This window comes from Podarcis melisellensis, assembly GCF_964234715.1.
Source record: "Podarcis melisellensis genome assembly, chromosome: 11".
Classification (NCBI taxonomy): domain Eukaryota; kingdom Metazoa; phylum Chordata; class Lepidosauria; order Squamata; family Lacertidae; genus Podarcis; species Podarcis melisellensis.
This window is the reverse complement of record NC_138543.1, coordinates 21,253,640-21,278,167: the sequence shown is the minus strand read 5'-3', so window position 1 is coordinate 21,278,167 and position 24,528 is coordinate 21,253,640. Positions and strand designations below refer to the sequence as shown.

General features: G+C 40.1%; 1 protein-coding gene across 2 annotated transcripts in view; it reads right to left on the bottom strand.

Annotated features, from left to right (window-relative positions):
• Positions 1–24,528, bottom strand: part of EPB41L4A (erythrocyte membrane protein band 4.1 like 4A) — a 94,525-nt gene that overhangs the window by 48,958 nt on the left and 21,039 nt on the right. For both annotated transcript variants that reach the window (XM_081930583.1, XM_081930584.1), the window contains exons 3-7: positions 12,571–12,675; positions 7,633–7,684; positions 7,063–7,141; positions 4,750–4,847; positions 2,795–2,915 (exon numbers count right to left, since the gene is read on the bottom strand). In XM_081930583.1, coding sequence (XP_081786709.1) covers positions 2,795–2,915; positions 4,750–4,847; positions 7,063–7,141; positions 7,633–7,684; positions 12,571–12,675 — 455 coding nt within the window. The remainder of the gene's footprint in view (positions 1–2,794; positions 2,916–4,749; positions 4,848–7,062; positions 7,142–7,632; positions 7,685–12,570; positions 12,676–24,528) is intronic.

The following is a 24,528-nucleotide window of genomic DNA, read 5'->3' as shown; positions in this document are numbered from 1 at the left end:
CTTGAACATGCAGATGATGTAACATATGACCCCCCCACACACACACACCCTTAGCAAAAATGTTCCCCTTTCCCCCTTTGATGGAGAGAAGCTGTGAACCAGGATCTCTGAGCATTTGTGTGAAGTCTGCCTCACAGTTATATCATTTGCATGTATGCCACAAACAACATATGAACCAGGGCATGAACTGACTCTTTCTGAGGCTTATTTGTATGCTTGCCGCAGGTAAGGGCTTTCCAGGGAGCTTCAATCTCCCTTAACTATTCTGCTACTAAGTCTTATAGCAAAATATTTCACTTAGAGTGAAGATTTAATACTGTTTGTGAGAATACAATTATCCAGAGATGTGTTTTAACCAGATATATTACAGGCCGAAGATGACACCAAATTGTGAAGTCCCGTTTATTTAACAGAAATTTTATACCACTTAATTGTAAATAAAATCTGGAAGGATCCTGAATAAGTGCTGCAGCACACATATTAAGATTCTCTAAGAACCATCAGATCCAGGGCTTTTTTTTTTCAGCCAGAACTCAGTTTCAGCACCTCTCAGGTGGGTGCCATTGCCATTATATGAGAACAAAGAGAGGCATTCATGGTGAGTTCAGGCGCCTCTTTTTCTAAAAATATATAGCACTGGTCAGATCTATACCTGAATTTCTCACGTGATAACCCAGAATTTATCATTTAATATTACTTCGAACGGGGTTGTTTATTGCGTCAGAAAAGCCTTCAAAATGGTTTTTATCACAGAATAAGAACATTCATTTTGCAGCACATTTGGTAAATGTGACTGAAAACAATCCTTGCCACTATCACCTGCCCCCTACCCTCTACTTCCTCTCCTTCCCTCTCCCTGGCTTTTATATTAAGGAAAGCTGTTATATACCATATTGGCCCAAATACAGTGGTACCTCAGGTTACATATGCTTCAGGTTACAAACGCTTCAGGTTACAGACTCCGCTAACCCAGAAATAGTACCTCGGGTTAAGAACTTTGCTTCAGGATGAGAACAGAAATCGTGTTGTGGTGGCGCTTCGGCAGCAGGAGGCCCCATTAGCTAAAGTGGTGCTTCAGGTTAAGAACAGTTTCAGGTTAAGAACGGATCTCCGGAACGAATTAAGTACGTAACCAGAGGTACCACTGTATAAGCCACACTTTTATTCCCAAATCCGACCATGAGAAGTTAAAGCACGGCTTATATTCGCGACCTTATGGCCAAGAGTGCAGGGCAAGCAGCACCTGCCCCTCACATAGTTCTCCATCCTCTCTCCATCCTGGGAAGGGAGAGAGTAAGGAAGGGGAAAGGCCGCTGAGAACAAAGTGCGGCTTAAAAAACAGGCTTAAAATCCTAGTTCAATTTAATTCTTGTTTTGGAGGGGAAAGAGGGAAGATTTCAAACTAACTTGTCAAAATAAGGTTACATTTTTCCGTTAACCTTTATAAATAGCATCTGTATTCGCAGTATGTTTCAACATAATGTAATGCCAGTGTTTTTATAGAATCGCAAGTTTTTGCAGTTTTGCACATTTCACCAGATAGTTCACCTTATTTTTCCATTCTTATATATGAATAAATTCCTTAAAATCTGGTTTTCCAGCTCACAAATTCTGCCCATCACCCATCCCTCCTAATCAAGAGACATCTCAGCGTTTTTCAGCTTCTACACATTTTGGCATTCAGTTCTGCAATCATCTTATCAAGGAGGCCTTATCTCTCTAGTCATTTGGCTCCACATTCCATAACTTAACCACCTGACTCATCGCTCAAATATGTTTTTCCGTCTCTCACCTTTTTGATTAAGACATGCAAGATTTTACGAAACAGCTATTGCTGACGGATGAGCTGATAAATCTTATAAATTATAAACACTGACAACCTTTCATAAGTTAATTCTCTTGCTGATGTCTCTTTTTTCTTTCTGCCATATTTTTCTTCCTGCGCTTCTGCATCTATATAACTTTAAGATTCTCCTGCCCATAATGTAAAAAGGTAAGATTAGCCTACTGGATAAAAGTCAATGGCTCATCTAGCCAGGAATTCCAGTCTCACAGTGGCTAACCAGATGCCCATAGAAAGCCTACATGCTAGACATGAACGCAACAGCACTCTGCCCACCTGAAATTCCCACCAATTAGCATTCAGAAGCCTAATACCTCCAACCGGGGAAGCAGAACAGAGCCATCATGACCAATAGCCATTGATAACCTTGTCCTCCATGAATTGGTGTAATAGCGCCTACGGTTGTAAGCTGAAGACATAGAATCATAGTGTTGGAAGGGACACAAGGATCATCTAGTCCCAACCCCTGCAATGCAAGAATCTCAGCTAAAACATCCATGACAGATGGCCAACCTCTGCTTAAAAACCTCCAAGGAAGGAGAGTCCACAACCTCCCGAGGGAGACCATTCCACGTTGAACAGCTCTTACTGTCAGAAAGTTTTTCCGTATGTTTATTCGGAATCTCCTTTCTTGTAAGCTTGAAGCCATTGTTTTGAGTCCTACCCTCCAGAGCAGGAGAAAGCAAGACTATTCCCTCTTCCATACGACAGCCCTTAAGATATTTGAAGGCACATGGTAATGTATACATTGTAATGTACAAAGGAGGCAAGATGCCAGAATTAAATGCATTGGTTATATTTATGACCATTGCAGAGAAAAACAGCTCATAAGAAAGCAGATTTAAAACAACAGTCAACAGTTCGACTCACAAAGGAACTGCTTCTTTAACGCCCTTTTCCTTGTACAGTTTTATTTCCCAAGCAACGTTAGTTTATAACCTGAATTCTTACATCAGAGTTTTGTGTATCCGTTCTACAGCATCTTCTAGTTCTTCTTTCTGGTCTGGAACAAAGCGGTATTCCGAAACATAACCTGCAATATGCTTGTATGGGTCATAGTCTCCAAGTTCAGCTGTATTTAAAACAAATTTTAAATATGTATTCACTTTCTGACATATTTTACACAATTTTATTTTATTTTCCTACTTTGCTGGTTGTTAAATATATTTTCCCGCTTAATTCCTAGTAATAGTATTTTGTATCTGTGAACCCGATTTATGATATTCAGTGTCTCCCTCAGCCCTCATAAGCTTCAAAGTATGATCACTGTAAGCCCATGAAAAAGAAGAGGAGATGTGGACACTCCCATTTAAAACTGGAGCTCTAGCAGTGCTTATTTCCAGGGCATACTCAAGGGTATGTAGTACCGGTACCTCTTTTATAGCTGTTAATAAGTGTGGCACTTACTGTAACAGCTTCATGGTGAGTACCAGCACTTACTTTTCTAGGAATAAAGCACTAAGCTCCAGAATGAAGATGCAAGAGTGGGAAGGATTGGATCTTAGTGATTTCTCTCAGCTTTCAACTATTTAGCATGTTTTTTTGTATCGTGGAATTCCACAAGCTATAAGAATAAAATGACTCAAAATGTAAACCTATCCTAATCTATGTAATGACTTGTAACATCCTTCAAACCCCCCAAAATCAGCCCTGGCAATATTATGCAGTACAAAGCCACTCCCGACATAAGGAGGGGGGGGGTTGCAGGCTCACGCCCCCATCTACGTTCTCGCGGGGCTGGCTGCAACCCCGCGGGACTCGGGAATTCCCTGGCTCATCAATATTCATCACTTACTGCGCCAGCCAATCGACTAGCAGTGGGGGCGGGCTCACGAAAGGGCCATTTAAGGTCGGGGCAGCCCTGGCTCGCCCCTTTTCTTTCCTTTTAGCAGCTGCGGTTTCCCACCCACCCACCCTTTAGGTTTGCTCTTGGACTTTGCTATGGGCTTCGGCTGGTTGCCGCAAGGGGCCTGGTAGGAGTTTTTCCATTTGGCTAATTGGCTGTATTTTGAAAGCCACTTGGTTTTTTCGCCTACCTCGTAGCAAAACGTCACAACACCTTTGGTTTGGGCGGTTAGGCATTGGCAGGGGTATTGTTATGCAAATGAGTTGGGGGGAGGAGCGCCATCACCTCCCCCAAAATCATGAAGGGTAGTTTGTTAAAGGACTCCAGGGGGTGTCGCCTCGTCCGAAACCTATGGAGGCTAGGGCCTAAAGCGCGCTCCCGAGCAGTAAACCCTCAGGGAGTGCCTAGGGATGTGCATCTCGGGGGCTCCCCTTGTTGGTGCTTAACCCTTCCCGGTTATACCGGTTAGTCTGATAGGGCCAATGCCTAAAGCTCTTACCTGTAATCAATAAAGTTGTGGCCATTTTTCGGCCATTTAACCTTAATTCTGGTGTCCGGTGTCTTTATTCATTCCATCTGTGGGAGGGGGCGGGAATTGCCACGCAATCAAGTACCATAAAGCTTTTCACAATTTTCCTGTCATCTATTTATGAGGGAGAGTCCACAGTACCTGAATTTGCACGAATTTAAACTGCATGCAAATTGGCTCTGCATAATCCATGGGGGGGGGCGGAAACCAGAGTCCTAGGGCACCTGTAAAGGCTACCAGATTTGTTGTGGCATAATCTTTTATGCACTAGAGACCATAAAATAGAGGGGGATATCAAGAAAAAAGGAACTCCGGTCCTCAAAAACCTAACGACAACAAAGCTTTACATAGTCAAAATTATGTGTGATTGTTTGCTGCAACAGACTAACATGGCTGGTCCACTGGAATACTGAGATAGAATCAATATATAACCCTCAGCATTCAAGTTCACTGTAATTCAGGTTTCTAAATATGACCAAACCTAAACAAAATCTAGCATTTATGAAGGGAAACGCAGTACAAAGCACATACCCTGTATTGCATATGCTCCCAGCTGAGCAGCAATGTTGACAGGGCAAGGCAAGCGGCCTTGTAAGACATCTTGCTTCACCTGTAAAAAAAACTGATACCTAAAAGAAAGACAGAAAATAGAAGTAACTATACAAGTATAAGGATCCTAACATACGAATATATTGTTGTTGCAGTTTTATTTGAAAGGAATATTGCCAGGTTAGCTTGGGAGGGGACAAGCAGCAAACGCCACAAACTGGATATTAAGTTTTATTTCCTTTGAGTATCTCAAATCAAATGGAAATGGAAAAGCTTGCCCAGCATGTAAACTGTGACACATGCCATGAATGCACCGCTGTGAACTTATGATGACAAAGCTAAGAAGCGGAAGCTGGCACTACAACTAGCAGCCTTGGGCTACATCTGGTGTTCTAGATCAATCTGATAAACAACTTGGCTATCACAGCTTCTTTAAAAGAATCCTGGCAACTGTGGTTCCATAAGGATGCTGGGAATTTGCACAATGCCTTACTGTTCCATAATGTTTTCATTGAGTTGTATCCAACCAAGATCTAGGCAGAGCAGACCCAATGAAATTAATTAACCTAAGTTAGTCATGCCCATTAATTTCAACGAGTCTGCTCCGAGTATGACTAACAGTGGATACCAACCTATATATATATATATATATATATATATATATATATATATATGTGTGTGTTTTGGTGTCCTCGGGTGTCTTCCCGTGTAAAAGTTGGGGTGACTAGGCGACGTTTCGACGAGGTCTCACTCGTCATCTTCAGGCTGGTGCTTTCGGCTTCTTGTTACTGGAACAGAGCACAAGTAACAAGAAGCCGAAAGCACCAGCCTGAAGATGACGAGTGAGACCTCGTCGAAACGTCGCCTAGTCACCCCAACTTTTACACGGGAAGACACCCGAGGACACCAAAACCTGCATTCCTGTACCCGTGAAAATCTACGAAAGCAAATATATATATATATATATATATATATATATATATATATATATCACTTTTCTTTGAACAATGTATAATCCATTGCTTCAAAAACATTTTCCTTTTTAACAAAGCATTTAACTTACGAATAAATGAACTTAACCAGAAATGCTGGTTATCTGGCCTACTGACACATGGTGACTAGATACTTGGGAAAACAGAAACACCTCAAGCCATTTACCAATATGTACCAAGGATGGATGGGGAGAATGAAGCCCACCAGATGTTGCTGGACTCAAGCTCCCATCAGCCCCAGTCAGCATGGTCAATGTTCAGGAGCTATGGTTCAGCAGGATCTGAACTGCAGGTCTGGACTAGATAAAACATCTGTACAGTTAGCAAACTACTTTTACCAGGGTTAGTGGGGGAGTTTTAAAGGCAGTTACTACACTACAGTGGTACCTCAGGTTACAAACTTAATTCATTCTGGGGGTCCATTCATAACCTGAAACTATTCTTAACCTGAGGTACCACTTTAGCTATTGGGGCCTCCCGCTGTTTTTGCGCTGCAGCCGCATGATTTCTGTTCTCATCCTGAAGCAAAGTTCTTAACCTGAGGTACTATTTCTGGGTTAGCAGAGTCTGTAATCTGAAGCGTCTGTAACCTGAGGTACCACTGTACTGAAATTATCTCCTGTATATAACCTTATAAACTGCACGCTCATCAATGTGTTTATAGTCTTCTATTTCCCCAATTATCTGGAATAGGGGGCCGGTGAGGCTGTAAGCCTACAGATATATATTACTTAGGAATACATGCACACATTACTGAATTATTGGATATGATGTGCCGTCTCCAATGCAACATGCTTTTACGCACTAAAAAAAGCATATTAGTATGCAGACTGCATTCACTATCAGGGCGAAGGTTGCATGTTGAATAGGGCCACTTAAAATGCAATACAATCAGCAACTGATTATCATATATGTTAGAATAAAAACAAAAGCTATGGGGGAACAACAAACTCTCTGCAGAAGTAGATCCATAACGGCAAAATAAAAAGCTGAGAACTACTCAAACAAGACAAAAGAAAAAACACTTCCGCAATCAGGGCAAAACTTTGAACACAAACATAAGCAAAGAAAAGGGACATGAATAAGCTGAAATTTGAATTTAACTCCATCCCTCCAACACCAGTGAGAGTTAAACATCATTTTCCAACAAGGATTTATAGCAAGAAAATTAAGAGTCTCAAGTTGTTCTCCATCTCTCTGTCTCTCTTTTAAAAAGGAACAGTTCCTTGATGAGCTGATATAGTTATTTTACTAGATACTTTAAAAACACCTGCTCACTCTTATTGCTAAGGGTTATTCATACCTTGTGATTTCTTCTTTTAATTTGCATGGATCTTCTGCATAGAATTTAACACCAAAGTACAGTGTGTAGGGTGGACCAGCTATAAAAAATAAGAACATTTAATTGTGTGTGTGTGTTTTAAAGCACACCTTGCAATCCTAAACATAGTTACTTAGAAGTCAATTCCATTAATTTCAGCAGACCTTATTGGAGAAAGTATGCACTTGATTTTAACCTTGGATATGTGACAATGCCTAAGTAGCCATCACATTTTCCTATTCCATGCAGGCCACACAAAAATGGGAGGAATGAAAATGAATCACTCCAAAGATATGGAGGGAGTGGCAAAAAATTATGAGAAGCTATGCCAGATGCAATCAGCAATTGATGAGCTTCTCTGTAGCCTTATTTTATCTTCTATCTTCTACCTCCTGACTTGATTTCGACCACATTGGTATTTCTGTGCAAAGTCACCATAGACATAACATTAACCAGACATCTGCAGTCAACACTGTTAGCTTTGCAGATGCAGTATTTTCTATGCCTCTCCATCACGAAACAGTTAATGATTAACCAACTGCATATACATACTGTTTATGAGTTCCTTATGTTCTGTAAGGGTCTTTGCAGGATCCAGCCAGTACTGTGAAAAAAGTAATAGAAACCAGTGTTATTTCATATTTTTATTGTTTAAATTTCTATACTGCCCTTCATCTGAAAAATCACAGAGCAATTTACAAAATAAAAACACAAAAATAAATAACATTGCAACAAACAAAAACAAAATTCCCCTCCCGCACACAGAGAAAGAATTTAAAAGGCCATAGATTGTTCAATTAGCCAAAGGCATGGGAGAAGAGGAATGTTTTTGCCTGGCACCTAAAGATATGTAAATGAGGAGCCAGGTGAGGCTGCCTGGGGGAAGTATTCCACAAGTGAGAAACCACTGCAGAAAAGGCCTGCTCCTGTGTTGCCACCCTCCAGACCTCTCCTCAAGGAGGCATGCGAAGAAGAACAGTTATAGCGAACTATTATAAATACATATGGTTATATAAAGAGACTTTAAAATAAAGGTGTTACCTTGCCCTGAAAAGAATAAGCTAATGTTATCCTAGAATAATTGGAGACAGTATACACCAGGTTTCTATATGGTTATGCGAAAAGTATCTTGCTTGCACCCTGAAACAAACCATAAAGCCTGTTTCTGATATGATACAAAATCCAGAATTGCAGGTCCTGCTGTCAGGGAGCAAATCAGAAGCCATTTCTTTGTTCTTCTACCACTAACTATGCTTTAACCACGGCATGCAAACTGAGCCTACTTTTCTCTTCTGTCCTAGATATACACAGAAACAAAAAAGAATGTGCTTTGTAAGCATCTGACATCTGCAAAGTTTTCCAAAGAAGAAAAGTTAAAATTACAAACTAACATTATATCTGCTTTTACATTATTATTCATTCAGCATCTTTTTGTGAGCATGTGAAAGCCAAAAGCTTCTCTATACACCTCAGTGGCAGTCATGATTATCTTCATAAGGATAACAAAAAAGCACTGCTGTTACTTATTTTTTTAAATAATTATGTGGCAAATCTATCTTGGCCATTGTATTAAATGAACAAGACACTGTTAACAGAGCATTGTAATGTAAGAAAGGGCAAATCACAATTCATCCTTCGCTTTAAACTGAAAAACTGATTTCAGAAGGAGAGATATACCGTAATCTCCAGGTAGAGGCTGTTAAAAACAGATTTTGAACAACCTGGAAACACATAGCAAGTGCTTCAGTCCCTTACAGCAATAAGCATCAAGGTGCAGGATCCAAGCATACCGTTTATGAGTACGTGGATATGCATTTTGTTTCAGGCCTTTTTAACGTTAATAATCTAATTGCCAAATCACTATAGGGCTCTATCACAACCAGAAACATGAAAGAACATGTCCTACAATTACAACACTCAGGCTTACCAAAATACACTATTTGCCAGCACGTCAGCTGCAAAAAGTCATGACACTGTGTAATATTTATGAGTTGCTGCAGGCTTGATACATACGGCACAGATTTGTTAAAGTGGGCATTTGCCCTCAGTAACAGAGAGAGAAGGGAAGGAAGGAAGGAAGGGGCACACTCCACACTAATGGTTTTGGAATGGAAATAGGATGTCACTTAACTACAGCAGAAATTTAATGTGGGAGATTCCCTGGGGGTATGTCAAAAGTACAGAGCTACAGAGCTACCTGATCCATCTGTCAAACATCTCATTCATAAGAAAAGGAGCCATAGACAAGAAAAGCCACTAACTCGCTCCTACTACCCTAAAGGTAAAGGTACCCCTGACCATTAGGTCCAGTCACAGATGATTCTGGGGCTGCGCGCTCATCCCGCTCAATAGGCCGAGGGAGCTGGCGTTTGCCACAGACAGCTTCCGGGTCATGTGGCCAGCATGACTAAGCCGCTTCTGGCGAAACCAGAGCAGCACATGGAAATGCCGGTTACCTTCCTGCCGGAGCGGTATCTATTTATTTACTTGCACTTGATGTGTTTTCAAACTGCTAGGTGGGCAGGAGCTAGGACCGAACAACAGGCGCTCACTCCGTTGTGGGACATGTAATTTTTCCTGGTCACAGGAAATGGCATCTCTCCAGAGGGAGGCTCCCTTGTCTCTGTGAAATAGTTCCTCTATTCCCTCCCATGCAACAACAAACCTGCAAAAAATACCCAATATTTTCCTTGAAAGCCTCCTACCAAAATGTCAAGCTCTTTAGTCGAGTCGGAATTTCACAGAAGGCATCAGCTATGTATGATAGTGTTCTAAACCCAAGTCCACCTCAATTTCATAAAGACTTTGGGATTTAATTTAAAAGAGTAAAACAAGTACATGGGTAAGGGGTGCTGGATCTTAACATCTAATGATGGGTACTCTACAAAATTGGTGAAGCCAGTTTTTAAGATGCAGTCAAGAGCAGTGTGCTTTAAACTGTTCCAGAAATAAAAAGACACATAAGCTGAAAATTCCAGTGATGTATGACTGTACTTAAGTTTTAAGTGGGCATGGCACTGTTAACATTCTGTTGCTGTGTACCGAGTCAAATTAAGGTCAAGCACTCTGAACTTGTTTGTAAGAAGCCATTAGCTAGGTTGAAAATTATCCATTTTCATGGATGGTGTCAATCAGCAAATGCTTCTGTTACAGATGCTCAGCCTCGCAGACTTGATTCCCCCCCCCCCCTTTTCCACAGAGAAGATGCTTGTTCAACAGGTCCCTTCTGCTTGCTTATCTGTTACAGATTCATCACACTGCTCTACGGTTTTCATGACACACAAGTACAACTTTGTTCTGCTATTGCACAGTGCTGTGTTTAAACTAGTTCAAACACATACAATTATTCAGGCTTCAACTCGCTTATACATGTGTAATATCATATTGCCAACCCCAGCCTGTGTGTTTCATTAAAATCATTCAATTACGTTCATCAAGCACTGCTTGTAGGCACCCACAATCATTTTCATAGGGTGGACGTCACATTTAAGCTAACAAAGGCTGCATACCAGCTAAGTCTTTAATGTGTAATTCCGTGGCTCCTTTTGTTATATTGAGGACAGCTAGTCTTTACTGCTACATGTCTCACAGGGAAGGATCTCAAAAGCAAAACCCTGAGATCTGCTTGTCTGCCTGGGAAATATTAATGAGGAATAGCTATTAAAACACAAATAAAATGTGTAATTATTCTTATTTAATATAGAGGGGTTTTTTTAAAAAAGAAAGAAACAGCAGGCATACAAAACTCTATTTAAAAGTTATATTAAAAATCATTAAAGAATGTCAGGAATCTCTGCTTGATTATGGCTTATGTATTCTTAATGTAATACTTCACACTGCGGGACATCTGATTTTTAAAAAAACAATATTTCAGTCAAGCGTACATAATCAAGGTTTGTCTTTGTTTTGTTCAGTAAAATATGTAATTCATCTGAATGTATGATAAAGTGCTTGTATGTTCAGTGGCAGTGGCGTAGCGTGGGGGGTGCAGGGGGGCCGGCCGCACCGGGCGCAACATCTGGGGGTTAGGGTTAGGGGGAGCAAATCCACGGGTTAGGGGGCGGAAATCCACTGGTTAGGGGGCGCAAATTACTTGCCTTGCCCCGGGTGCTGACAACCCACGCTACGCCACTGTTTAGTGGAAGTCTTGCACAAGGACTTTTAGTTGCTCAATGGAGCTTCTCCCTATCTCCTACCCCAGTGGCTCTGGGGGTGTCAAGAGAACCCCCAGAATAGAGAAGGGATGAGAGGGGGAGTGTTCTATTTAGCAAGCCACAGTTGAAGGACACTATTGCCCAATTCTTTATGCATTTGCCCATGTGCCTGAAGATTCACCCCATTGCTTACCAGTTTTTCCAATCTATAAGGACTTAAGAACAGCCCTGTTCAAAGATTTATATCTCCCAGTTGAAAGTTTGATTGGGCATTTCATTAAATTTTTATTAGGAGACAGGTTCCCTGGCACCTCCGGAAAAGTAGCCTTTTATGCCTTTGGTGTGGCAATTTTAAGGAGAAAGGTTTGTGGGAATGTTAAGTGAAATTCTTCATGGGGCAAACTCTTATCTGACAGAATGCCTGGTTTTAACAATTATTTTAATTATGCAATGTATTTTAATTGTTTTATGTATTTTGTTTTGTAAGTGCTTCAGCTACACAAATAAATAATATTCGTATTCATTTAGCAAGCTGGATTTTTTTTGTACAAGTGGAACGTTTTAAAGAAAGCAACGTTGAACTCCACCTGATATCTTTACTCCAATCATCAATATCAAGTAAAGAAGGAAATGAGACAATAGACTGAAACTTGCACAAACAGTATGTGTAATCATGGGCAAGTTCTTGATTTTCCATCGCTCATTTACATCACTCCAATATATGATGGAACATTTAATCTTGAGTCTGTTTGAGTCATACCTATCCACCTATACACGCGTGAACCTTCACCTCAGTTCAGCACATGTACCTTTCATTCAGATTCCACAAAAAGCTTAACCTAGAAATGATAGGTATCCATTCAACAGAGTCCGCCTCCCACCTAATACCCTTCTACAAGAGACTTACTAGAGGTGTGGCAAAATCATACAAGGGAGAGCTGGTAAGCTAGGGGAACATGTCTAGAGTTTGGCATAGTCACAAATAACAAGTAGATGACAGCTGTAAGTTTACTTTTAAAGGGAAATCTACTCAACCACTTGCTTGCTCATTTTTTAAAAAAACAAACACTAAATGTTGTAATCATGCAGGTAGACCTGACACCTGTTCCTATCCATAAGAAGGTCTACTCATTTGAACAGAAAAGACCATTTCTTTTAAGAACTCCAAATAAATAAAGAAGTGCTTATTTGTGTATAACCACGACAACTCAATTTAGGCTGGTTTAAAAATTAACTTGCTGACAAGAGTAAATGCCAGTTTAAAATATGACTGGAAAGTGGTAAACAAGAAGGGTTAGCTTTAACGCTGGAAAGCCACTGTTGTGCTTTTACTCACCGTCTGGTGACTTCTGTCACAGTAACGCAGTCCAAAGTAATCTATCTCCACGAGGTTTAAATGCCGGAATACGTAGCCTAGGACAACCGACCCTTTCGTTGACTTCTGTGGGAAAGAATGTACAGAGTCTTTTCATACAAGTGGTTCAGTCTTTTGTTAGCTGCACAGTGCCATTCATGCATTCAGTTAGCTTTGTCTATGAAAGGAGGTTGTTTTAGTAGTTAGAAACAGCCTTCCTGTCTTCATAACTAAAATCTCAATGACCCTTATATACTCTCTTTAGCTATTTTGCAGAAATGAGCAAATACACTTGTGTGTTACTCAGCATCGATATTTTGAGAGTCATGTATTTATGTTATCAAACTGCTATTCTGTGACCTGCCATAGTCCTGCACTCTAGGTTTGCATATGCATGTCTTCAAAGCTTTGCCATTTCATTTTGTCCAAGCAGGAAAAAAGGAGGGGAATGGTTTGAGGCTCAACTCTAAGTTTCCCTGTAGGGTTAAAGAAATGCTAGGGCAGGTCACACATCACCTGCTTTCTCAGTGCAACGTAACACACAACTATTTCATGAGCAGGCTACAGGCACGCATCACTGTCTGATATTGCTGAGGCTAATCTTTGTTTATGAATCATAGAATTGTAGAGTTGGAAGGGAACCTGAGCATCATCTAGTCCAACCCACTGCAATGCAGGAATATGCAGCTGGTCCATACAGGGATCGAATCTGCAACCTTGGAGTTACTAGCACCATGCTCTAACCAACCAGCTGTGCAACGTCCAAGTGTCAACTGCCAACTGGAATGTTTCTAGTTATGGGAACTTTTATCACACAAATGTGGAGAAGTGTAAAATCCAAAGGATAATTATGTAACAATCTGCACCTTAGTCCAGATGGTGCAGACCAGGACTGGAATTCACAGAAACCTAATTTCTCAAGCATTTCTACCACCAGACAGAGAAATAATTTTTATAATGAGCTAAGAAATTACTTTCCATGACAAATAAATAAATGTTACAGACTAAACGCAAGAGGGAGAGAAAGAAAGAAGCTGTTTCTAAACTTACACAATCTTCTTCATACTAAAGATCAAACTTGCTAGAGGCTTGCATTCTTAAAGGGAACAAGTTTATTTGAAATACCATCAGTAATGCTTTCAAGAGCGAACAAAGAATTGTTCAAAATGAGTCATAGGGCCATGCTTTATGGTAACAAGACTATAAACCAGAAAGGCAGGTTTCTACCGGTTTTATAAAATGACAGCTAGAACCTTCAGAGAAGATCTAGTTTTCCTTTTGACAGAAAATGAAATTGAACCATTAAAATACTGCAACGCACAAATCTGTTTTAAAAGGTGAGACCAGCTTTTATAAAGCTCTAAAACAAGTCTGACAAATCAAGGTTAAGTGGTTCTGAGTATTCATGCTGCACACAAAATATAAATATGACAAACCCCAGATCTGTAAATGTAGCAGAGGCTCAATGTCTTTAACAGGTGCAAGGCCATCAAAAGTTGACAAGCGCAAATTTCACAACACAAAAACCACAAAAAACACAGTTGGTAAACTCAGAGAAGAGTTAAAGAACATGGTAACCTGTTGCAATCAAGCACTAGCGAAGGCCTGGGAACACAGACCTGCTTTAAGAAGAGACCAAAATGTCACTGAGATCCATTTTCACTAATTGTACTTCCTCGGCTATTGATCCTCCAGATCAGGGTTGGGGAACCTGTGACCTTCCAGATACCTGGAGCTGCAATCCATCAACATCTGGAGGGCCACAGGCTACCTATCCTTGTTCTAAAGTGAGTCTTCAACAAAAAATACATGAACAGAATCGACCAAAGTTCCCTACTCAGCTGATGTGATCTTCCCCTATGAGCCAGATACTCATGCAACTTTCAGCAATACTGCCTGTTCCTACACACAGTTCATCTAAGGCAGGACCAGCCACAAATTGCAGAGTAATTGCATTATGAACCTTCCAGGTATGCCTGGGGGTTGCCAGGACTCCTGTGGTGGCAAAGGGAGGAGTGTGTTTGCATCAGCAAGAGAGAAATTTTGCAAATGGCACCCTAAAGCATATCGCTTAACCCCTTAAGTCCTCATTCCCAACAGAAAAGTAAACCTCAGTATACATGATTAAGGCGCTTTTGTTCACTTCATTCCTTGTTGCACGTTCCAGATTTGAGCCTTTGAGTAGGTTCAGTAATTCAGTTCTACAGCACACCCACAACTCTTAGTATGATTAAACTTTATGACAGATATAGCTAAGCACATAAAAATAACTGATCTAAGGGAATGATAACAAGGCTAGACCACAACTTGCAGACTGCATGTTCAAGCAAAGAGTTTTGATTTAATAATGGTTAATATTGCAAATATTTACCAAGACAAGGAGCTAGAGCTTAATTAGCTGGATACATGTTCAAACAGAGAATAAACTAATAGACATTTATATGTATATATGTTTCTCCTGCTGGCAACTCGTTCTCCCAATATGCATAGATGTTAACAAAGAAAACCGCAGTGCGAATACATCCATGATTAGAATCTGCTTTACACACTAAGCATAATCATTTAGTTCACATTTTCATATCTAATCTCTTACTCCACAATCCAGTACTTAATTTAATTTTGCTAGACCAACCTGGTAGCATCCAGCTGTTTCAGACTTCCATCAGCCTCAGCCAACACGGCTGTGTAAATAAATCTAGCCAGATATTTTGACTGATGTCAATATGTCCTGTAGTGTATTTTAAAGATTGTATTAATGCCTAAAGTGGGGAAGGAACAGTTATCTTAGCTATAGAGTCATAGAAATGTAGAGTTGGAAGGTATCCCAATTATCATCTAGTCCAACCCCCTGGAATTATTTTGTGGGGGGGGGAATAAATCAGTTCTGCCTCTTATTAAGTATTTCTCCTTCTTCCAGGAGGTTTGCTCATTATTGAAATATACACAACACAAATATCAAGAGACTTCTCATTTGCTTTCAATAACCTTTCCTTTAACTTGTGAGAGCATAGTTTCACCCCTAGAGGCAAATCATCTACTCCAGAAAAATTCACCAGCAATTAGTAAATGATGGCGAAATGATCCGTCCTAAACAAACCAACACAACGGCCCACTTGGCACCTAATGAAAAACCCAACCAGGGTTAAGGATGATTGAGCAACCGTGCAGGTGCACAGAATGAAAATCGTGTCCACGTCACTCCTTGGGATGTGGAGTTTGCACAGTTACATTCCAATCACACTCAGTGGAATTTGTTTCTCCCCCCCCCCCCCGCGCTTTTGTATTGCGGCAAGGCACCATGTCAACTCATTTTGAACATCTCTCATTTTCAAAAATGTCCATAAGACACAGAGGATAGGGATGGTCTGTACGAAAAACAGAACACAAAATCCAGCTGGAGCACATGAAATGAGTTGCATAGTTCTGTGGGTCTAGGTATATGTAGGAAAGCTACTTAAACACCAGGTAGCTTCCCTACATATTTTTACTTTGAAATGACAATTGCTCTCACATGCATCTCGAGGACTGAGATGCTTTTAATTAATCAACCAGGACCTCAGCTCACTTAAGACTTTTGAATGCTTAACCTCTTGTGATCACGTTCAAGATTTCTTTATTCACAGAGCTAATGAAAAATGCATTAGCCTCCAACACTTAGACCAACAGACTCTTGGGGTTAATTAATAAAACGCTCCAGGCAAATCTACCCTTTCTTTTAATGGATTAGGGTTTGTTGTATTCTGTAAACCTTATCAGTTATTTGAATATATTGTTTTATTCAACAGATATAGAAGGAGATCTAAAACATCAAAAAATGCCCTTAGCAGTGAAATACTAACATTGTTTCGGTAGATATATATTTGATAAATAGACACAACAGCTAATTAATGCCAAGAGGCCCACACACCCATTGATTGTAGGAAAAGAAAACAAACAAGCAAACCTGGGGAGCCATCTAGGTCTACTTTTAATTACGGTTATAGGCTTGTTTTCAGGAGATTGTCCATGAATACTTTGTATGCCTAAAGTATTTTTCTCGGAATAAGTTGCAAATGCCACTGACTAAGAACCTTGGTTTGTGCACAGGGCAAAAATAATTTGGGAATGTTTTCACACAGAATAACTACATTGGAAGCAGAGTTAGTGAAAGCAAAACTTACAAAGCAGTCACTACCAAGGGATTCACATGTTTTGTCCTGAAACCAAAGCCTCAACCAATAATCTGGTGTTGAAGTGTGCTGGGATTAGAAATGTGGAGGCCTGGAATTGGGGTGCAAAAAATAGGAGGAATAACATTTTTTTCCCCCAGGGGAGTTTTCCAGGACCTTCACATTTCTAGCCAGGAGGAAGTAGGATTTTTCCCATTTGGCAACTGCTTTCATTGCCAGGGGATCTCTAATAGCAGTTGGGAGAGGAGAGGACAGAGGATGAAGAAAGAGCTGCAATTGAAGGGGAGCCCTTTCTCCATCCTCTAGACCCATCAGGAAACTCAAGAACCTGCTATACCTTGTGTGGAAAGTGCAACTGAATGGGTCGCAGCCGAGGTCAGCCTAAGGCAGCATCATCCATCCTGGGCCCGCCCATAAAAAGAAAGTGAGTGACGGGGAGTGATGTTTGTTGTTCCAGGAACCATTGTGAGACTTCTGTGGGTGAGTTGGGAGTTTGTTTGGGCCCTGGGTGAGAATCTGGAGGCTGAGATGGAGAGCGTGTCAGAAGGAAAATGAGTTGCATCAATGTAACATTTTTATACGTAACTGTGTATTTTTGTAATATTTTGTTTAATTTTTGCCCGTTGTTGCTTCAGTTTTTTGTACACTAAAGATATTTTAAATACATTAGGCGGTATAGAAATTAAATAAGCAAATATAATAATAGTTACTGGGACCATTTACTGAAAAAAGTATCACTTTAATTGAAAATTCACAGACAATTTAGTTCTTTCAGCAAACATATCCCAAACATTAATTTAATATGGATTCATCTGTACAGCTTGGGTGAGACTAACTTTCCTCAAAGTGATAGTATTTTAACCACCTAATCTGAGGGGGCCCATGAAACACACCAAAACAGAGGGATAATTCAATTCACCGTGAAGCTTATAAATCAAGGAAAACCTGGATTGAAACCCCTCTGACAAAATGTTATGACTACAGATCACTACTTGAAGGAGGAACCTATATGCAGCTACGGAATGTTTCAATCAACGTTCTAAACAGATTTAAAGTAGGAAATTTCATATAACTCCTTTCCTTTAGTTATCTGTTAAGAGTCCTTAATTTTGCCGCCTCTTGTTAAAAGGAAAGACTACCACAATATTTGGTCTTAATGGTTCTCTTTTCTTCTCTACATTACTAAATCAAGTAGATCAAGGAGTCTTTCTCCACAAGGGCAGATTTAAAGGTAGTAATGACTTCTGCATGACGAAGAGAGGGCACCTACTTACGGAACAAAAATATATATAAATAAACTGCGTCTTTATTTTGCAACCGAAGGTCAATAGCTTGTCATAAATTACAGCTTTTAAACCAGGGCATTCCATGTTTTATATGTCTTATAATGTATATAAACTGATGAGACAAAAACATAAATAAGAATTTATCCATTGAGACTGAAGACTGCATGATACAACATGATACATCATGTTAATTAACCACATTTCTCTCTGCCCTCCTGAAGACTGCTTCAGATACACACTTACAAGAACAAAGCCTGCAAATTTCCCTAAGTGTGTACACCCAAAGCATAAATTCCATAGGGCTGCTTTTCACTGGTGTACGGCTGAAAGCAGGTTTCTGGAAAACCACAAACATCGTAAAACAGGCTATCACAAACACTGGGAGGTGGGTGGGCTAGGCAAGCACAACAATTTTCCAAGGAAGGCCAAATGTATGTAAACCGAGAAATATTTGCAGCGTATTTTCCAAAAGGAAGCTGTGCAACTTCTATCACAGCAGAATATGCTACTGGCCAGTAGATACATATAAAACAACAAAATATGTTCTTGAAAATGATCTCTAGACATTTCCCCCCATTTAATGCTTACAAATTAATTCAAATATGATCTATATTCTATGTGCTTTCAGAATCAATAACATCATTTCATTCAGTTGTGACCTTACCAGCAACCTAGCCTGCAGTAATTTTATTAAGCCAAACCATCCTGTAGTTATGTCAAGACCGATTATTTTCGTGGCAATGCACAGCTACGAAAATGAGGAAATAGCAGCACAGAAGAGTCCATTCCTTCTTCCCGCTGTCTTTCCTCTCCCATACGCTGCAATTACGAAGTGCCGGCATTGTAAAAGCAAACTAAAATCAATGCCACATCAGATTTTATCCTTTACTATTAGGAACCTAGGATGTGGCTTTACACCATTGGCCTGTCTAGCTCTGAACTGTCTACACAGGCTGACTGCTGATTTCTAGCATTACCCTCCTTGATTGAACCTGGCAACTTTCACATGTGCTATATTATTAAGTCATGGCACCTTTCCCTGAAAACAGGGCTGAAGCAGGAGACACAAACTCCCCCAGATACCCACATGTCTCCCCACAACTTACTGGCTTTGTGTTGAATATTGCACCTGTAAATATTCTGAGCCTTCATAGCTAGATCACAGCCCTGCCGCATCGATTCACTCTGCCCAAGATTACAATTTCAACGTTTTAAATATTAAATCACACACTAATCACACATTAAAAGAAATCTTAATATTGAATATCTCTTAAATCCATACTCATAGTCAATAATCAATAACCAATACAGTTCTGACAATATGGTTCTACCATATGAAGAAAGAGATTGCCGGGGGGGGGGGGGGACTATGGTCATTTGTTTACATGTTCTGGCTGAATCATAGTTCCAAGAATATTGCAGGTTAGTGCAGGTTAGTGCTATTGCTTCTGTAAGGAGGAAGCCAATTTTGATAATGATAAAGTTCAGGTTGTTCAATGAAAAGTCTAGGCATATTTACCAGGTCCTAAAACTGGTGGACGCAGGTGGCGCTGTGGTCTAAACCACAGAGCCTAGGGCTTGCCAATCAGAAGGTCGGTGGCTCAAATCCCTGCAACAGGGTGAGCTCCCGTTGTTCGGTCCCAGCTCCTGCCCACCTGGCAGTTTGAAAGCACGTCAAAGTGCAAGTAGATAAATAGGTACCGCTCTGGCGGGAAGGTAAACGGCGTTTCTGTGCACTGCTCTGGTTCGCCAGAAGCGGCAGTCATGCTGGCCACATGACCCGGAAGCTGTTTGCGGACAAACAACGGCTCCCTCGGCCTATAAAGCGATATGAGTGCGCACCTCCAGAGTCGTCCGCAACTGGACCTAACGGTCAGGGGTACCTTTACCTTTAAAATTGGTGCAATTCCTTTATCAAATGTAAGTATAGAAGCTGATGCATGGCTTGTGCTTCTTGATTCACTTTTCTTAACTAATCTGCTGCTCTGTATATGCTTCAGCACAGGTATCTGTCAGAGTCATTACTACCCTTGCAACAAGTCTTAGGCACGCGAGTGTACTCCATCTTTAAAATGGGTAAGTTGTAAAAGCCTTTCTAAACAGGCTAGAATAAAATATTCGTTGTAGAAATATGTGAGTCCTTGATATTGTAATATGTTACATACAGGCATGCTATCTCTTTGAGAGTTGATGTCTGTGGGTGTGATCATATGCTTGAGTGATGGCTCTACAATTATCTCTAGTTCTTGTGTTATTTTCGTAGCACATTGCACTAGTCTGGATTATGACAGTTTGACGGAGTCTCATCATTGGGGGTGGGGTTGAGGCCTGCCTACCTTTTGAATTAGAAGTCCACTCGATTTCATTTCACTCCAAATTTATGCATTAAGGTCTGGGAAATCTATTTCCACAAATACCTGAAGAATGCTCAGCTGTATCCCCATATCGGTTGTATCAGGTGAGCATACCTTTGGTAAACTGAAACTCATAAAGGATTACTTAATATCTACCACAGGGAAAGAAAGGTGATACCACCTTATTATACTTTCAGCACAATATAAGCTTGCTAGCTAGCAAAGCCTTTTTTGACAGTTAAATTTATAAGTTTGCCGAAAACAAGGAACAAGTCATTCAAGTGGGTTACAAGTTCAAATATTAAATGATTAGTTATTATAATAACAGACTTCATGGTTGAATTACTCATTTTTAATTCTAGTAATTTAATTTTAGCAATTGTCAATGCTTATAGAAACTACAATGGATTGCAGTTTGCAGGTGTTGTAAGCAATTCCTTGTACATTCCAATAAAGAACCTTTGTGACTCTAGTGGACTGGTATTCATGTTTATTAATGATTTTATCATCATGAAATGCCACCTATTAAACTATGATGAATGTGTTGTGTTATTCCATGCAACTATGGTATATTTTCTACGTGTAGCTTGGGAGGTGGGGCGGGAAGAGAAAGGCCCCAAGACTACGTTTTGCCCTGGATCCCAGGTTCTTTCTCTCTCTCTGCAGCCCTGTTTGGATGCACATGTGCTAACAGTTTAATATTGCTGCTATAAACACAAGCTTAATGTGCATTACAGCTGTGCAGATGTTGGCACTTTTCATCTTAAGCACTTGTGAGCTATATAGCGGGTTTCCCATATTTACCCAGATTTAAACCCCATTAAATTCAACAGGACTTGTTCCCAATGAATATGCTTAGGATTAAAACCTTGAATTGCACTTATATTTTTTTACTGGGAAGTAAGCTCAATTAAACAGTGGGATTTACTATCAGCTAGGGATACAAAGAGCAAGCTCTTTAGTTTTTCAATAACTTGGGAGGGTAATAGATCCATCTCCCAATATCAGGGTGATTCACAGAAAGCATGTTTATTCCCTAAGAGCACACAGCACAACTTTGGTTATTTACTAGATAAGGACTTCAAGCGCATACAGATGCACTTACTAACTGGGGCCACGGTTATTTTCTGTTGTGGATTAGATTTGGTTTCCCTACAGCTTTACTCCCTAAGCATACTTGCTATGAATTCAGTGCTGGTTTCCTCCCCTCCTGAGTGATAGGGGGCTGTCTTTTAAGAGAGACCACCTACCTGGTAACATGCCAAGCGCTGGCTGGCGCCATCAGTCAGCTGCAAGGCAACACTTGGGGTACCCGATGGCACCGAGGAGGGCTGTTCTTCTGACAATCTTCAGCCCTTCCTTTACATCTAAACCTTAAACTCTGAACCCACTGGGACCCTCCTCTGGATCAGAGTCCTCTAGCTCCACAAGTCCCTCCCACTTCTCATCCTTGTCCAACCAATCCCATAAATATGTTCCCACAGGGCTCATGACAGCCAGTTCCATGCACAGATCCATTTTATTAGATGAAAGTGGCAATGTTATAGTAGTAAAGTCTTGATGAAAAGTCTTCTTTCCCTTCCTGACAAACAGGTCCAACTATGCCAAACTTAAACTGCAAAGTCTTGCGTGACGGAAAACGTGAAGATGAAAAAAAGCAACACAGGAACAGAAAGAAAGTCCTTCCATGCAAACAGCAAGGGAACAAAAAAAAAACAACAAGCGCTGTTGTTAACGGTTTCCAATAATCATAAATCCATGTATTGTACATGTTTTCAGATGCAGTTTGATAGTATGTTTTTAAATGTGCTTCCTGAGTGTTAATGGAGGGGAGATTAGAACCCTTTTGTATGTACACAAAGGGAAATGTATGCATGTCTTGCCTTCCCATCTACCCTGGTGTGCAAGAAAAAACGAGGCAGGAAGTTTGTTTACTTTTCATTCAAACATCTTTTCAAATCGTTCACAGTGGCATGTTATTACAGCAGACAAGTGGGGGGATTTTCACACCACATTCTTTTGTATCCCTAATCTAAGGGAACAAGGTTATAGTGCTTGAACCCAGTCAACGAAGTGCCATACTATTTGCTTATCAAAACTTTTGTATCCAATATGCTTGATGTGCAGCAGTTTTATTAAAGGAGACAGCAACTTCCTCACAGGCATGATAATTCCACATCATGCAAAACATAATGAGCCAGCATAGCTACGACTGAACTGATTACATTAGTCTTAAATTTAATCACAGACTGCCCAAAACAGTTAGCCGTTGTTACTCCATTGTAAATTGGAAGACACAACCATTGTTCAGAAGACTGTTGGCAACTGTTGAAAGATGGAAGGTAACAAGCACAGGTGACCCACTCAGTCACATCATGCATAAACTCCCCCCCTAAATACTCAAAATATATTTTAACTATAAAGAGAGCTTCAAGTAAACTTTTTAAGAATTCCTAATTTTACTGTAAACAAGCATCAATGCATTGCCCTATTACTATCAAATTTAGTGAAGAGAAATTACACAGCAAATAAGTTTGTATGTAATTTGTGAGGAAATAGGGGTGAGAACAAGAGAGAGAAAAAGCAAACTGAGCACATTTCTTGAGAAAATTCATTATACAGCACTTAAACATGCTGGTCTGCAATTTGCAAGTTTATGAGAGTTTCTGCATTTATAATACATTCCCTCATCACGGGGAAGAAATGAAAACCTTATGAAAGGAATAATTACAAGTGTATGAGTTCTGTTCATAATACTGAGCAATAAGAAGTGTCAACCCAATTATGAAACTATGGAAGCAAAATTTGAGGAGAAAATACAGCAGTGGCTCAACTGCTGCACAGAGAATCCTTCAAATTAAACCACAAAATTAAATGGGTATATGGGGTGTTAGGGGAGGGGTAGCACTTCTGGTGGGGGATTTGTCTGACTTCACCCCCAGAGGTGCACTCCATTGTCTCTCAAAACAGACAGATGCCTATGATGATGATGATGATGATGATGATGATGATGATGCTAGTATGACTTTAAATGAAACTTCTACAACTTTAAAACTAAGCTTTTACTTTAATTACCATATGGCTAAAGAATTGTATAGCCACCCAATCTCACGAAACTGATGAAAATATTTTTATAATCTGTTTCTGGATGGTAATAAACTGTGTGATGTAGATAAGAAGCAATGTTTAAGAAAACTAAACATAAAGGCAAGATGAAAGCAAGAACCCAAAAACAACACTATTCGCACGGTTAACAGATTTTTCAAAGACTGCTCTTCAATCTCTTTTTAAACTTAAAAACCATATTAGACTAATCAAATCATAGAACTGTAGAGCTGGAAGGGACTCTGAGGGTCATCTGGCCATTAACTAACATGTAACATAATTATAAAAGTTGCACAATTATAACAATGCAGTAATCATGAGTTGTGAATTGCTACTAACAAATCTCACAGACCTTGCAACAATAGTGTATGCTACCAAAGCACAGCCACCATATTAAATACAGTAACTGCATGAACGGAGTGGTAAAATGGTTACATGGAGCATTTAGTTGCTATTTTCTGCTATATTCTCTGCCATTGCATCTTTGTGTCAGCACTGTCTGGTCCTACCAGTTACTACCAGCTTTTCTTGCTATACGGTGCAAGATCAAGCCAGTGTTTGGTCAACTTGAGACCTAGGTATACTTGGATACACTGTCATGAGTTCAACATCCAAACAATATATGCATTTAAACAGGCAGTGTCCATCATATTAGAGGGAGGGGGAACATTGGCTACTATCTAATCATTCATATACTTGGAAGTATATGTAGAAACCATCTGGTCACAATTGCCCACACCATCTTAAGTTTTCTTATAATAAAGAAATGACCTCAGGCTTGGAATTCTGATCTGAGATTGCTGCATCATTATGCACTGAAGAAAAGAGAAGTACCGTATGCCCTTTCCTTTCATTGGCACACAATTTACAAGTGTCAAATCTTCCTGGAAACAAAAAATGCTGTTGTTGACACATCTGTGGACATGACGAGTGAATTATGGCTTCAACAAGCAGAATTTTGTAGTCATTTTGAATCAAAGCACATTATAGGCATGGCTTTTCAGGTTTCTCTTTCCAGAATCAATC